The sequence below is a fragment of the Hippocampus comes genome, unplaced genomic scaffold (genome assembly GCF_001891065.2).
Source record: "Hippocampus comes isolate QL1 unplaced genomic scaffold, H_comes_QL1_v1.1 scaffold156, whole genome shotgun sequence".
Taxonomy (NCBI): domain Eukaryota; kingdom Metazoa; phylum Chordata; class Actinopteri; order Syngnathiformes; family Syngnathidae; genus Hippocampus; species Hippocampus comes.
In genome coordinates this window covers 6,858,748-6,875,156 of record NW_017805744.1, presented here as the reverse complement: position 1 = coordinate 6,875,156, position 16,409 = coordinate 6,858,748, and the positions used below count along the sequence as shown (strand labels likewise).

The 16,409-nt window shown below is 41.3% G+C and overlaps 2 protein-coding genes and 1 long non-coding RNA gene across 9 annotated transcripts in view; 2 read left to right on the top strand and 1 right to left on the bottom strand.

The window, feature by feature from the left end:
- tenm2a (teneurin transmembrane protein 2a) overlaps window positions 1–2,594 on the top strand; it is a 236,984-nt gene extending 234,390 nt beyond the window's left edge. For all 6 annotated transcript variants that reach the window (XM_019884312.1, XM_019884310.1, XM_019884311.1 and 3 more), the window contains 2 exons: window positions 20–150; window positions 245–2,594. In XM_019884312.1, the coding sequence (XP_019739871.1) occupies window positions 20–150; window positions 245–982 (869 nt within the window). In that variant the 3' untranslated portion in view covers window positions 983–2,594. The remainder of the gene's footprint in view (window positions 1–19; window positions 151–244) is intronic.
- Window positions 2,595–4,281: 1,687 nt separating this feature from the next.
- LOC109524467 (cysteine-rich and transmembrane domain-containing protein 1) lies at window positions 4,282–12,743 on the bottom strand. Of its 2 annotated transcripts, none has more exons than XM_019884395.1 (3): window positions 12,606–12,743; window positions 6,512–6,820; window positions 4,282–5,648 (listed from the first exon to the last, which is right to left on the bottom strand). In XM_019884395.1, the coding sequence occupies exons 2-3, from the start codon at window positions 6,804–6,806 to the stop codon at window positions 5,545–5,547; spliced, it is 399 nt and encodes a 132-aa protein (XP_019739954.1). In that variant the 5' UTR covers window positions 6,807–6,820; window positions 12,606–12,743; the 3' UTR covers window positions 4,282–5,544. The 2 variants fall into 2 exon arrangements, with proteins under 2 accessions (XP_019739954.1, XP_019739953.1); XM_019884394.1 differs by lacking the exon at window positions 12,606–12,743 and adding an exon at window positions 10,653–10,790.
- Window positions 12,744–14,019: 1,276 nt separating this feature from the next.
- Window positions 14,020–14,877, top strand: LOC109524397 (uncharacterized). The gene is made up of 2 exons (XR_002169955.1): window positions 14,020–14,149; window positions 14,448–14,877. It is a non-coding gene; the product is annotated as an uncharacterized LOC109524397 (long non-coding RNA).
- Window positions 14,878–16,409: the final 1,532 nt, after the last annotated feature.

The window sequence follows — 16,409 nt, the reverse complement described above, 5'->3', positions numbered from 1 at the left end:
ATTGTATCTGATCCTGTAGATGTGAAGAGTTGGCTGGTGATGTTTGGCTTCCAGCTCAGTAACATAATCCCAGGATTCCCTAGGCACTCGCTCTATTTTGTCGAACCACCGTACGAGCTGCAGGCTACCCAGCACTGTGAGAATGGACAGGTACTGAATCGGAAAACTTTGTCTGTGACACTCAGTGAGCTTCTCATCAATTTATCTCACAATCATTTTTTTTGTTGTTGTTTGGACCGTGCAGCTCATCACTGGTGTGCAGCAGGCGGCGGAGCGTCACAACCAGGCCTTCATGGCTCTCGAGGGTCGTCTTCTCAACAAGGAACGGCGCAGACGAAAGGAAAAGCCCGGACACTGGTTCGGCACCAGCACCCCCATCATTGGTCGTGGAGTGATGTTGGCCCTCAAGGAGGGCAGAGTGGTGGCTGGCGTGTCATCTTTGGCCAGCGATGACAGCCGCAAAGTGGCTCTGGTGCTGAACGGCGCCCAGTACCTGGAAGGCACCCACTACACACAGGATGGGAAGGACTGCCACTACTTTGTGAAAATTGGCTCAGCCGACAGCGACCTGTTGGCCTTGGGGCTTACGAACGGCCGCAAGTCACTGGAGAGCGGCATCAACGTGACAGTCAGCGGCCGCTCCAGGAGAGGGGTGACGGTGGAATTCGCGGTGCCATCGTTTGTTCTGAGCATTCGCTACGGGCTCTCTGCCGACGTGGTGGACGAGGAGAAGGTAAGACTGTTGGAGTTGGCTCGCCAGAGGGCCTTGGCGGGAGCCTGGTCCAAGGAACAGCAGAGGGCCAGAGAGGGAAAAGGAGGCAGCCGCCTCTGGACTGAGGGAGAACGACAACAGCTCCTAACCATGGGCAGGGTACAAGGCTATGACGGCTACTACGTACTGCCTGTGGAGCAATATCCAGAACTGGCTGACAGCAGCAACAACATCCAGTTTCTTCGACAGAATGAGATGGGCAGGAGGTAACAGCCCACCATGAATCTGTCCAACTCCTCCTAAGCCCTTTTTCCCTTCCCAGCCTCCTCAACCCTTTTTCTCTGGAGATTTCATCAACAAACGGGGTTACTCATGGAACGCTGCAGGGACTTTTGAAAAGAGTGACAGAACATTATTATTCATTTTTCTGCCGCAGGCAAAAAAAAAAAACAAACAAAAAACAAAAACAACAAAAAAAATTCTAGAGTTACATTTCGGTTAAGGGAAAAAAAAAACACTGAATAAGTGAGAAGGCACTACTGAATAAATAAGAAGATTCCCCTTTTTAAAAAAGATGATTGCTATTTTCACCCATATTCTTTGGGTCACACTGAGAGCGCCCTTGAGCATTCAATGGAGCTCCGCCGGCTCCTGGGTCTCTATTGGACGCTGAAAGGAAAAAGGACGAGAGTGCACGGCAACACTCCATTGTGTTGCCGTGGCAACAACACATCAAAGAAGGACACCAGAGACAGACAAGGCAATGTTAGAAGTTTGTCCAGCGTCGTCACCTTGTCTCAGGCCTCCCATTTTCCATAACTGACTGAGCGGTCTGCTGATGCACTTCACCACCAAGCAAAGCAACACACAAGCCGAAGCTCTCCGCGAACTGCTACGAACGGACCGGAAAAGTGCACCGTTACAAAGCAAAAGGGAAGAAAGACGGCGATACGTGTGGGCGTTGGCACTACACGACATTGTTGATTTTAAACCGGGAGAAGAAACATGTTACTACGTATGTGTCCAATTACACTAAATTTCAGGATGTTGCGTATTGATGCCGTAGATGCTGTAGTTTTGTATGTTTCAGTCGCAGTAGGATTGTGAGACCTTCACCGAGGCACTTCTGTACAGAACCCACCGCTCACAGAGTCCAGAAAACATGCTAAGTTCATATTTATTTTAATTTACTCATTTTCTATTTATTTATTCTTAGTAATATATGACAATCATGAATGAGTCAGTCAGTTTAATTCAAAATGAATTGTAACGTATGAGTTCATTTTCTTTTGCAAATGATGTATTAAATGTTCATTTTGTTGTGTTTTTGTATTATTTTAGATTGCTACCAGGGCAAATAATAGTCACTCTTAAAAAAAATAATAATTTATGTAATAAAGTGTTTAAAAATGGTTTATACTCAAAATAAAAGTCTTTAAAACTGTGAAAATGATTTTTCAAGATATATTTCAATGTACAGTGTATAGATCTACCTTTATGCAGCACAGTAGAATATTGTTCAGAATATCGAGTTTTATATTTCTAAGAAGTGGCTTGTAACGTGCAAAATCTTTGGCTGGTATTACTCCTCTAGAGTTTTGTGGCACTCTAATATTGCATATCTACAGCATCAGTCTGCAGTTTTGATGTTTGTTTGTTTGGTTTTTTTTCTTATTTCTTCCTTTGTTTTCGGAAACAGATGGATTTCCGACCTAGATCCCAACAGCAGTAGCAGTAATGGATCCTACTCACTGTGAAGAGACTCGTGATGGATGTCAAACTGTACCAAATCAGTATTATCAAAGGATAACACGTACGCTCACTAAAACGAGACTCTTCTGGGAAATTTATGAATAAAACATGATTGTTTATTTCAACCCAACAATGTCTAGTTCACTTTCATCTCTTTTTTTTTTTTTTTTTTGCCGTACACAGTAAATATTCATGCCCTCCCCCACTCCCCTTGCTAATTTCAGCAGTCGACTTACTTTCAAAGTTACATTTTAACGTAATCAGTGTTGATGGGACCAGACAATTCGACTGCTTCAAACAGCTTGCTTTTTTAGTTGGTTAGTGGACATATACCTCTCACAATATATCTGTTTCGTGTTGTGGTTTTCGGGCAACTAATTAATTCAACACGGGATGGGGCACATTGACACCTCCCCACCAAACTAAAAATGCCCAAGATGAAAGCCTTATTGGACATGATATGGGATTCCATAAAGACAGGATAACGATGACAGAATAGACATAAACAGTGACATTGTTCCTATCTCTTGACCCATACACTAAACTTGGAGCCAGAACTATTCCGTTTCAGATTTTTTGGGTCACGGTATTTGCAAATTCGCACGCCAAAAGAAGCCTGGTGAATACTGCGGAATGTACCTGCTTCTTTTGCGCCACGCCACAACAGAGAAGAAATAAGATAAGTTAAGATAAGATAAGAAAACGTATTTGTCTCACAAGGGAGAGGAGGGGCTTGTCCTTGTCCTCTGACAGAAATAAAAATCGCAAGTCAATCATGTTGTCGGTGGTTGTGCTAAAAAATGGCTGACGCTAATTGGTATTGCTGGTATCTTGTCAGTATACACACACACATTTTTTTCATCAGTTTTCTTTTACCAATGTCACTGAAAGGAGCCTGAAAACTGAAAAAAAAAATAGCATTTAGAATTTGTCAAGATATTGAGAATTAAGGATGAGATGACATTGTCCAGAAAGCGGGCAAAAATGGCTCCTTCTTTCAATGTTTCAAGAAAAGGAATGAAGCTGAGGCCTTACAGTTTGAGACAAGTGGATTTCACAAGCTGAGGAATCCTAATTATAGTTAATTAATTCATGAATTATTAATCAGACACAATTAAGTGACTCATCAGTCACGATAAAATCCAACAAATATTTGCAGACCTCAGGTTAAAACCTAACTGGTGAAATTAACAAGTTAGCACGTCCGCCTCACAGTGTAGAGGTGCAGGGTTAGATTCCGGCCCTGGCCCTGCTATGAGGAGTTTGCGTGTTCTCATCCATGCCGACAGGGGTTTTCTTCGGGTACTGCGGTTTCCTTTCAAACCCAAAAATATGCATGGTGGGGTTCACAAAAGTCTTCAGGTTGTAAGTGTGAATGGTTGTTTGGCTGTATATGCCCTGCGATTGGTGATTAAGGCGTACCCCTGCATGCCTCTTGCCTGATTTCATCTGGGCTAGGCTCCAGCACACCCACAACTCAAGGGAGGATAAGCAGTACAGCGAATGAAATTCAGAAGTGGACAGAAAAGGTTGTTGTTGTGTTGTTTTTTTTTTTTTTTCATTCGGGAGGACTATGACTTCTCCCCAACATAGCACGATATTTGCTCTGCGCATCTAAGGACTGGCCCCTCCACACACAGGTTAACGTGTTGAGCAAGCAAACCGGTGGAGGGGGTGGAAAGAGTTCTTATGAATAGACTGAATCCAAGCCAGTCTTGGCAGTGAGGGAATTGTGATCTATGATCTTCGTTCCCACTTTTCATTTAGACACTGTTGCCAACCACCCCCTACAACCGCCACCCCAAAAAAAAATCACATGATGGGAAAAAAATTATTTTAATATAAGATTTTCATTTAAAGCAAACAGGCATGTAAAGGGTCATTCGTCTTATTGATCACAGCATTGTTTCTCATTTTCAGTTGCGTCCCTCGCGTATTATTATTTTTTTAATGACACAGATCGCGTTGAGAAAAGAATTGTGATTATTAAAAGCCAACCTGGTAAAAGTAAGGAAGCGTGAATTGTATTAGTTCTTTGATTTTACTTGAAGACAATGTGCAACTCAGAAGGAAAAACATTCCCATTGTCAGCTCCTAAAGAGACCACCCTCCAGCTCACTGGTAGAATGTGACTCGCAGGTTTATGGGACAACGAAGGATCAACATGAAGCAACATAGTCAAGAAAGCAAAAAGGCAGCTCGCAGGAGGTGAGGAGAGCAGACGGGAGTAGGAACATAAAAGCAGAGGTAATCATCATAAAGTGCTTGAGACCCTTACATGAGATGAGCCTGAGCGCAACAGAAGCTGCGTGTCTGTGTTCGAGTTTCTTTGCGCATTCTTTCACGTTACGTGGTGCGATTGCACAAAGACGGCGACGAGGTGCTATTTACACAACGCCATTCTGAGCAGTAAATAGACAGTGTTTTGACTTTTCCCGGGCCTGCAAGCGCAAACCTTTCAAAAACACTTCCAAGTGGAAGTTATTGTTTCAGCATAAATAGTCAAGATGGTTGTCGGTTAAAACAAGGGCGTGCGTGCATGTCAGTGTTCATTCAGTAGGTCACAACCAAAAACAACATGGGTCGAGCAAGAGGACTGGTTGTGCGCTTATCATGCTTCTCCAACAAAGAGTGCGTGTATTGATGTGAAGGTTTTGTTGAAGACCTGAAGGCCAAATTGCTGCTCTGCCATTGTGCGCGTCATTCTTTACTTTAAGTGACATCAACTAACTAGCCTAGCGTGCATGTGATGATTGTTTTTGACATGTCGTCATCAATAGGCAAAACAATCCAAAACCAAACGGAAGCTGTTTTCGCTGTAAATGTATGCTCGGGGTAGGTAATGAAGCTCTGCTGCTACAAAGCTGCCCCTGATGCCGGTCGGTCACTCAGTCAGACGGTGCCGACGACTTCACATTGACATTAAGTGGGATACGGAGTGTGCGTTCGAGGCACCGTGTTGAAGGAAACGAAGGCAAGATTAAGAAGGGACACAAGATTTAAGGCCAACCGGGGAGGAGGGACGCGAGTGTTTTGAGGCACACAGAAAATCGAGAGCGGAATAAAGGTGCGGAGAAATATTATGTCAGCATGTCCCAGAGACAGCAGCAACAAAGGGCTGTCCAGCAGGCTGTCAGGCACGTCTCCGAAGAGTTGTCTCTTCTTCTGTCCTCCACCATGTACACTGCGTAGGAAAGAGGGAAAGGTTATTATTCCAAATGTCCTCGCGAAAAAGTTGATCAAATCAAAGAGAACGGACAGAAATGAAGCAGCAAGTCTCCAGCGTTGAGTTTGCATGGCCAGGATCTGCTCTGATTTCCCTCCAACTAAGCTAATCAAGGCGGAAAGGGGACGTCTCCGTTGTAAGGACAAACTTTTTACACTGAAGTAAGACTGGCACTGCTCTGGGCGATCACCAGCCAGATCATTTTCAAGCTTTCAGGGGAAGGGTGGGATTCGGTTACCAGTCGCTGATTCGCGACGAGGTGAAACAAAAAACGACGAGAACGACAAGCTATCTCCATCCCCGTTTTGGGGATTAATCGTTCATGTGGAGGCAGGGGAAACAGTCAAGCAGCTTTTGACAAGCAGCTAGTTAAGTTGAAGTGACAAGATGAATTTATGATGAACTTTGACCTCCGATGTGAGCCGTGATACATGTGCTTTATGGTTAATTACTAACGAGTGTGCGGTCTTGATCAACCATAGGCCAAAGCGATATCTTAAGATAGTTGGACCTTAGCACATTTCAGTATTGTCGTCAACAACAACAATCAGGTCAAGTGATGCCTTGAGAAAAGATTTTCTTCCGTGACCACGCTCATAATTCAAAGCACTTGCGGAACGATCTCTAAGCATTTAAACGAATGGAAAGTTCCCTAACCCCTAAAAATGAATAGATTTAAAAATGTTCAAAATGTATTTATTTTGTCTAAAGTACTCTAATTAGTAGTCTGATAATTTTCTGTCCATCCATTCTCTGAACCGCTTCAGATAATCCTCATAATCACGTCAGTGCTCCTCTGTTGTAACAGTCCTCCCACCTACCCGTGTTTTTAGGAGGTTCTCCATACATGGGTCCGGGTGGGGGTCCACCCTGCCAGCCGTATTGGGGTTGTCCAGCATATCCCTGATAAGGCGGCTGTCCTGGCCCTGGATAGGGACCTCCGGCTCCCATTGGTCCAGGTGGGTAGTTTGGGTAATTTGGATTAGGCTGCTGCATGTTTACAGGGTACGCCTGCGGAGGATAACTCTGAGGCGGGTAGCCCTGAGGAGGCTGGCCCTGGGCGGGGTAGACCGGAGCGGACGGGCCTGGGTATGGGGGCGGCTGGTCTGGATTCATCTCTCAGCAATCACCTGAAAAGAAAATACAAAATACACTGTATCAGACCGGAACAATCTGGTCAGCCGTGGACTGTTTGACTCGCCCTGGCCGTCTTTCATGAAGGCAAAATAAAACGTCAACGATGCTCTGTGCTTTTATTTTTAATGTGCACCTGTGCAGGCAAGCAAAAGCAAGCACTTGCGTCTTCGGTACGCCAACTAAGACACCATGTTGCTGGATTTGGTGATGTTGCCAACCCCTTAAGTGACTATTGTGTGAAAAAAACCCAGTTAGGGAGAATGCAAACAGTGATCCTCAAGTTGCCAACACTCTTGTGTCCTGCACAGTTGCGGTGAGGGAGAGGGGTGGGTGGGGGTCGAGGCTGAACATATCAGCACACCGTGAAAATATAAAATGGATGTTTTTAAAACGAAGACAACTTGTTCGACATTATGTTACAGATCGTGGCATGCAAAGAAAAATGTTCACCAGCCATGCAGAAAACTATTTCAAGGCAATACTGTTTTGCGAAAGAAAAAAAAAATGTCACAAAATGCCAGTTTAACTTTTGGGTTGTTCAGTTCAGGCCAAAGTAACTTTCTATTTGTTTTTCTACTGTTGAAATTCAATTAAATGTTTCTTTAGGACTTCATTTCCTTTCTTTTCTGATTGATATAAAAATGATCTATTTATACTGTATATTAATACATAACATGGAGTAGGACTAGATAAGTTTTTTACTTCTTCCTACTCCTTTGAACATATAATTGTGTTGTATGATGACTGTTTTCTTTTTTTACTATTTTGCTTACCTTTACTTTCTGTCAATTTATTACTGTAAGTTTTTATGTTCAATAAACACACAAACAACTTATCCCAATTTTCTTTTTTTTTTTTTTTTTTGATTTTGCCAAGAACAGTAACCTTGCGACAGTGACTGGTGACTGCAGCCTATTACGTCACAGGATAACAAGAATTATACACACCTGTTAATTACATAACACAGTCATTACTCAAGAACAATATTTGTTAATAAATGATGGCGTCAATATTTGTTATTGTAATGTCTTTATAGCAACAACCTCGTCATGGTGCACACCGTTGCAGCCTGAATCAAGCTATGAGGACTGCGGTGTGCCATCGTCCAAAATATCTGTCTCTATGGATAAATTGGCCTTTGCCGATTCGCTTTTCAACTGTTAGAAAGAGTCCAAATTAAAAGTCAGCACTCTATTTGGCTCACGAAAAAATAACACCACTGACAGATTGGTTGAGATAGTTTTAAGCGTGGGCAAAATGTCGGTTTCTCTTGCAATGTACTTATTGCGTGCATTTTTCTATTTATTACTTGTATCCACTTTTGCTGCTGAAACAATGTCAATTTCCACCTTGTGGGGCCAATGAAGGTTATCTTATATCATATCACAACAGAATATTTATTGTATTAACATACTTCTAACCTTATGGGACCGTACTCTCGGCTGACGTATGTGGTGATGTACTTTTTTGTTTGCTGCCCTAAGTAGCTGTGTAACATGGTGATAAGTGTATGCGATCACCCAATCCCTTATTTCGGTGTTTCGCATCTTCAGGTCGCCATGAAAATGTATCATGGCTTTTCCGTCTTTCTCTCCCCTGTCCTGGAATCATGAAAATGATAACTACCGGTAGTTTGAAGTGCAGCTTATTGGCTGCCCTGGAGGCAATGAGTAGCGATTCGGTGCCGTGTTGACGCCAGACATGAAGTGAACTTGTGGCTCGGCATCGTGTTGAGCCACGTACGCTAGCCAGCCAAGTAGGTCGCAGGTTGCAGCAGCAAATAGAATGCCCCAAACAGTACCCAATATGAATTCTGTTGCTTACCAAGCACAGAATTGTCTAAACTTACTTGGTGAGGCTGAAAAGTTACAATACAGAAGCAACAGCTAAAATCAATGTTGTTATCAACAACTGTTTGTTGATAGCAAAACCTGGAACAAAGTGATCGTCATGTTCTTAGGTGCGCTGGTTGTCATTGGACTTTAACACAGATGCATTCAAGTGTTTGTGTGCTGCGACTTGCCCTCCAGAGCCACACAAGGTAATGAATTCCCTGCTGAAAGCCACTTAAATGATGCAACTCACAACAGGGCATTAGTGGTTTTCATTGATCTATAAGCCTGTTTCAGGCCTGTTGTAGTCACAAAAAAATATATGCAGCAGTTTGTGCATGCTGGAGAAAGATAGTTTTCCAGTGCAGGAATGTATTGTGATTCAATGATCAATCACGTCGGCATATTGGGACCACCATCTTGCTGTTCACACAGACTTCACAAATGGAGGCGCTTAAGTCACAGGACACCGCGAAAGGCTAATTGGCATTCACCATGGGAAAGAGAGAAATGCAAAACAGATGGGGACTGACCTTTTTTTTTCTTTTGCATGGTAACAGTACAGAAAGTTTGAGTCAGTGCGAAGACACCTGACAGTACGCGAGTCAAATTCGACGTGCATAACCACTTTCACACATTCCGAGCAATGTCCTAAGGTTATTTGCTTCACTCTGGACTTTGCGAGTAGGAAGTTGTATTTCCAGAATTTCTAATGGGATCAAGAACTATTACCTGCCTACGCAGCAAAACTGCTAATGACACCTGGAACATCACAACTCTTGCTCTAGCCTCATTGGCTGAATTTGCTCATGCAGAACAACCACAGCAATGGAAAATGAAAGCCTCCTCTGTCGCTCACTATAAAGTATGTACACTACAAACACCTAATAACTGCTTTCAGGTCAGCGTACAGTATGTAGCCACATTCACGTTCGCCTCTCCAAAAAGTAGCTTCAGTATTTATCAGAGGTTCACACACACACACAAGTGGAATGGTGTCTTTACCTCTGATGATTATCTGTAATGGAAAAGCAAACCACATGATTACGGTCAAAGTATTGTGGAATTTTGTGATAACTCCGGGGTTGAGTTATATGTTTTCCGTCACGATAAAAACTTCCCTGACCTTGGTTCCCCAATTTGTGCTTTTGTCCAATATATAGTGACCTTTTACCTCAAAATGTTGTCAGTACTGCTGACAGATGGCAAAGCCTTGTAACTGTGGTAACGCTGCTCTGGGAGCAGGAACCCGAGGCCTAAATGGTTTGCTTTGTTTCACCTGGAGGCGATGAGACCTGCACCCATGGCAACAGTCATCAAATTCAGCTATATATGATTACAAATGATCTTATAACAAAAAGGTCAAAGGTTGATAGTAGATGAAAATTAAAAAAACAAAACAAAAACAATTCGCCTTCAATGCTGTATCGTCACGTGTGGGTCCATTTGTTTTTTTTTTTTTGTTTTGTTTTTTTAACCCCGTCTTGTAAGGCCTTGTGTGAATCCAGTGTTTCCACATCAATATCAAGATGATTATTTTGGTATGTACTGACAAAAACCCATTTCAATGTTTTGCAGTCCTTTGAAGCAGCATCAATACGTCACACTGCTCTCTAAAAAGGTGAAAACTGCTCCAGCCACAAGTTTGGCAGCCTTTATTTGCTCCTTTCTACCTCGGATGCGGTAAAAACAGCAAACATTCACCTCTAGGTTCCCCAACGTAAATGAAGCTGTAATAATACAATAGTTCCATCATCTACTAGGTTTTTGTCTTTTTTGTCCAAAGACATTAGTAATTTAATTGTGTTTAACTGTAGACATAGTACTATTAGTATGACTGCAGGAATCCCACATGATCAAGACGCCGAGGAAACAGTTTTAGTGCACCTGTAGGCCAAGCCCAACCCGCTGTGTAAACACTGAACTTGGTGATGACTCCGCTTTTACGAACACAACAAACTGTCGGCCATGATGAGCATATAGCAAAACTTACCTTCGAGAGAACAGCAGCTGAATTAGATTTGTTTCCGTTACAGAAATCCCGTCTTCCTTATACGTTTCTTTTCCCACCGCAGTCTACAATGGCTTCAGGGCCAGCGTCGAGTGCGTCTAGCGGGACATGACGTCATTGCAAAGGGGAGAAAAAAAACGCTATTTGTGGGAAACGAAACACGTGATTGGCTACTGCGACCATAGAGATAGATCCCTCTTTCGACCAAGGTTGCACTGTTGCTGAATTACTTCACATTCGCCATCTTGGATGTGTCAGTTCTGCCTGTTGATTCATGCAAGTAAATTGAATTTTTTAAAAATACACATACACACAAGCACAAACACAAACACACACACACACACAACAAGATATTTGGAAAATAGATCAAAAACATAATGTTTTTATTGTCATCACAGTAAGTGTGTTACAAACATGGAGTAGCAAATGAAAACATGTTGATTTGGTGCTGACCTATAATCCCAAATAAAGGTTTATAATCATCCATCCATTTTCAGATTTGCTTATCCTCACAAGGGTCGCGGGGCGTGATCGAGCCCATCCCAGGTGTCTTTGGGCAGTAGGCGGGGGGTACCCTGAACTGGTTGCCAGTCAAAAAAACACCATCACTTTTGATACATAAAATTTCCCCAAAAATAGAATGACAGAATTTTTTTAAAGCATCGAGCTATATTCTTCCTTTAAACTAATTCTATTATCATTTTTTCATTTGTTAATAAAATACATATTTTGTACAGACACACAATGAAATGAATTTAAATGTATTAACAAAATGAAACTAATATTCCAGTGACCAGAAATAGTCCCAATCCAAATATGTGCTTGAAAAAAGTATTTTCAAGAAAATATAGTGAAGTGCAATGAATTAAACTGAATACAGCAATGGATCAAGTACCATTTAGGATTACCTATCATTTCACCAGTTTGTCACTGTTTAATTCAACTGTTGTGTCTCAGTCTGAACTATATGAATTTAACTGGTAATAATGGCAATCACTGGAGATGGACTACTGACAACTTTTCCCCACTGTGTCTTCAGCCCATTTGCGCGGAATAACATATGAGACAAGTAAGAAACTAAAAGTAACGAGTGGGGCAATTTAATTGAATAAGACGGATTTTTTTCTTTTCTTTCTGCTGACAGATGGCAAAGCCTTGTAACTGTGGTAACGCTGCTCTGGGAGCAGGAACCCGAGGCCTAAATGGTTTGCTTTGTTTCACCTGGAGGCGATGAGACCTGCACCCATGGCAACAGTCATCAAATTCAGCTATATATGATTACAAATGATCTTATAACAAAAAGGTCAAAGGTTGATAGTAGATGAAAATTAAAAAAACAAAACAAAAACAATTCGCCTTCAATGCTGTATCGTCACGTGTGGGTCCATTTGTTTTTTTTTTTTTGTTTTGTTTTTTTAACCCCGTCTTGTAAGGCCTTGTGTGAATCCAGTGTTTCCACATCAATATCAAGATGATTATTTTGGTATGTACTGACAAAAACCCATTTCAATGTTTTGCAGTCCTTTGAAGCAGCATCAATACGTCACACTGCTCTCTAAAAAGGTGAAAACTGCTCCAGCCACAAGTTTGGCAGCCTTTATTTGCTCCTTTCTACCTCGGATGCGGTAAAAACAGCAAACATTCACCTCTAGGTTCCCCAACGTAAATGAAGCTGTAATAATACAATAGTTCCATCATCTACTAGGTTTTTGTCTTTTTTGTCCAAAGACATTAGTAATTTAATTGTGTTTAACTGTAGACATAGTACTATTAGTATGACTGCAGGAATCCCACATGATCAAGACGCCGAGGAAACAGTTTTAGTGCACCTGTAGGCCAAGCCCAACCCGCTGTGTAAACACTGAACTTGGTGATGACTCCGCTTTTACGAACACAACAAACTGTCGGCCATGATGAGCATATAGCAAAACTTACCTTCGAGAGAACAGCAGCTGAATTAGATTTGTTTCCGTTACAGAAATCCCGTCTTCCTTATACGTTTCTTTTCCCACCGCAGTCTACAATGGCTTCAGGGCCAGCGTCGAGTGCGTCTAGCGGGACATGACGTCATTGCAAAGGGGAGAAAAAAAACGCTATTTGTGGGAAACGAAACACGTGATTGGCTACTGCGACCATAGAGATAGATCCCTCTTTCGACCAAGGTTGCACTGTTGCTGAATTACTTCACATTCGCCATCTTGGATGTGTCAGTTCTGCCTGTTGATTCATGCAAGTAAATTGAATTTTTTAAAAATACACATACACACAAGCACAAACACAAACACACACACACACACAACAAGATATTTGGAAAATAGATCAAAAACATAATGTTTTTATTGTCATCACAGTAAGTGTGTTACAAACATGGAGTAGCAAATGAAAACATGTTGATTTGGTGCTGACCTATAATCCCAAATAAAGGTTTATAATCATCCATCCATTTTCAGATTTGCTTATCCTCACAAGGGTCGCGGGGCGTGATCGAGCCCATCCCAGGTGTCTTTGGGCAGTAGGCGGGGGGTACCCTGAACTGGTTGCCAGTCAAAAAAACACCATCACTTTTGATACATAAAATTTCCCCAAAAATAGAATGACAGAATTTTTTTAAAGCATCGAGCTATATTCTTCCTTTAAACTAATTCTATTATCATTTTTTCATTTGTTAATAAAATACATATTTTGTACAGACACACAATGAAATGAATTTAAATGTATTAACAAAATGAAACTAATATTCCAGTGACCAGAAATAGTCCCAATCCAAATATGTGCTTGAAAAAAGTATTTTCAAGAAAATATAGTGAAGTGCAATGAATTAAACTGAATACAGCAATGGATCAAGTACCATTTAGGATTACCTATCATTTCACCAGTTTGTCACTGTTTAATTCAACTGTTGTGTCTCAGTCTGAACTATATGAATTTAACTGGTAATAATGGCAATCACTGGAGATGGACTACTGACAACTTTTCCCCACTGTGTCTTCAGCCCATTTGCGCGGAATAACATATGAGACAAGTAAGAAACTAAAAGTAACGAGTGGGGCAATTTAATTGAATAAGACGGATTTTTTTCTTTTCTTTGTTCTCTGTTTCTCTGCAGGAATTATGCACAAAATACAGTGTGCAAATTATATTCAGATGCACATGATCTGCCTGTAAAAGGGTCAATACAGTATACACACGAGACGCCCACAATTCGCTCCACATCCAATAAGGCGGTAATGAGGCCGTATGATTCGTCCCTTAGCGAGTCAGCTGTATGCACATGCCTATGACTGCGACCATGACTGTGGCCCCACCACCCGTCATTGTCCAATCAGAGATTAGAGATGACCATCTGGGAGGGACGTTCGGGAAATTAAGTGACCCCACCACTCAGTGAAAATCGTGACTCATGATCATCTGACAACATCGAGATGCACCAAGTCCAAAAAAAAATAGATAAGTCAGTAATTCATCTTAATCATTAACAGGTGAGAAGTAATTTGCAGCGTTGTATAATGTCTATGATATTGTTTTATAGGACAAAGCTAAAATTATGTAAAAAAAAAAAAAAACATCCAGTTTCGTGCGGTTTCATCATTTTCCAGTAGATGGAAGCATGCTCCCAGTGTAAAACAACACGAGCCTTGTAAATGCATTCTATAGAATAGTCTTGGTGAAAGAACGTGAGGGATTGGGGTCAGGATTAAACAAAATAACCTTTCCTGGTCAACTCAATCTGATCTCAATTTTTTTAAACTGACTTGTCCCCACTGTTCTATGTTTCAGCTCTTTCAGCACAAATGGTGCGCCCTGACAAAGGACTCAATGGAAAAATTCACAACAGCTGTTTATTTATTGATCAATTTATTTATTTAGTTAAAGGATGTCCACTTTGAATCTTTCCTATGAATCTTAGGGTCTCTGGGTCGCTACCTGCTGATGACACTGTTAAACTCTATCTGCAGTTATTGTAGTGGTGAAATTATAAAAGAATTGTATGATGATTGTTCCAATAGTGTTGTGCAATGCGTTCCAGGATACAAAATAATCACTTGCCCAATTCACCAGCAAGAAAGGAGGGAACCCTTCATCCCAGGAACATTCAGGGGCCGGCCTAACCAATGTGGTGCCCTAGCTGAGATTTTATCTGGCCCCTGCAAAAGACGTCGAATTTGTAACATTACTTTTAAGTCATAAAATAACTGTTAATGGTTTATATCAATTTCAATGTCGTGTTTTTTTTGTTTGTTTGTTTGTTTGTTTTTTTTTTAACAGCAGTTTGGCATCCATTGCAGCGCCCGAGGCAACCGACTGGGTCGCCTATGCCCAGGCAGGGCCTGTGGCACATTATGCAATCGAAGATATGGTTAGAGACAGGAAAAGTTATCTTCAGAGAATATGTTCGTGAAAGTGTTTATTACTGGTTATAAATGAAGGAATAGTCTGGCTGGCAGCAGCTGTCAAAATACAGACCCTAAATGTGCTATCTACAACACACAAGAAAGTAACTTATTCGTCAAATGAACATTAAAACCATTTGCAGATTTTTTTGAGATGAATGACAACTAATCCTCAAGTGTGCACTATTCTCAGAGCAATATGTCATGTTTAAGAAGGGAAGAAAGTCATTTTTACGAGTGTGCTTTCAAAAATATAACGGTACATAAAATAATATTTATTTCGGATAAATTGCCTTGATGCTCTAAAAATAGCATTAAATAAAACCACCTTTGTTCTTGAAAAAATAGTACTATAGACTCCAACAAAATTTGACGTATGCAAAAAAAAAAATATATATATATATATATTTTTTTTTTTTTTCTTTTTCATTCTAAAATACAACTTTTTTCCATAATGCAATTTTTACAATCCGTCATTGGTTTCTGTTTGTTTTATTCCACTTATATAATACATGTAATACAGTTTACTGCAAATTAGTTTTTCAAGCCACAACACACATACCCCCAAAATAAACTAGACTACAGTTAAAGCTAAAGTAGTCAAAATATATATATATATAGAAAATATATACAATGTATACAAATTTGTAACTGCAAATTCCAACCACGATAATTTTTTTTTAAATGTGTAAAAGGAACATCTCCCTGACAGTGTCAATTACAACCGGGTGTTAAAATTAATATTACCTCTGTAGAGGTAGGATACCTAACATCTTTTCCACTGTATATTATTCTGCCGGTTCTCATGTGGCGGTGGTTTGTACTGTATACAGTACACTCGTGGTCAGTGGGCCGCTCCAAGTCTCCATTCCACTCTGATACATGCCACTAAGCAGGCCGTGTGTTTGAGTGTCTGTTTACATTGTCACCCCAGCAATGCTCCTCCAACACCTCGAACAGCAGCAGCTGACAAAAATAGAGCCTGGCCAACCAGCCCCGGTCCAAGCAGCCTTCCTCCCCCCTGAAACTGGAGCGTTAGATGAGGGAAGGGGAGGAGGTGGCAATGGAAAGAGGGGAATATTTTGACTGTGGAATAGGGCGATGGCGCAATTTACTCAAGTTCACTTTAAACTCAGGAGGGAAGGTTGGAGTATCCGTCTCCAGTGAAGTTGTTTACGGTGATGCAATGACCAAACATTTCACCAAGAACATTTTAATGAGTGTGTAGCAGCCGAGTCATTGACTTTTCGGTTTCCCACAAAAAGATGAGGAATTTTCAATTAAAAGCATTTGTTCAAGTTTAATTTTCAACACTCAGACTTAGTGGCTCTCGGTTAGCTGGCACCTG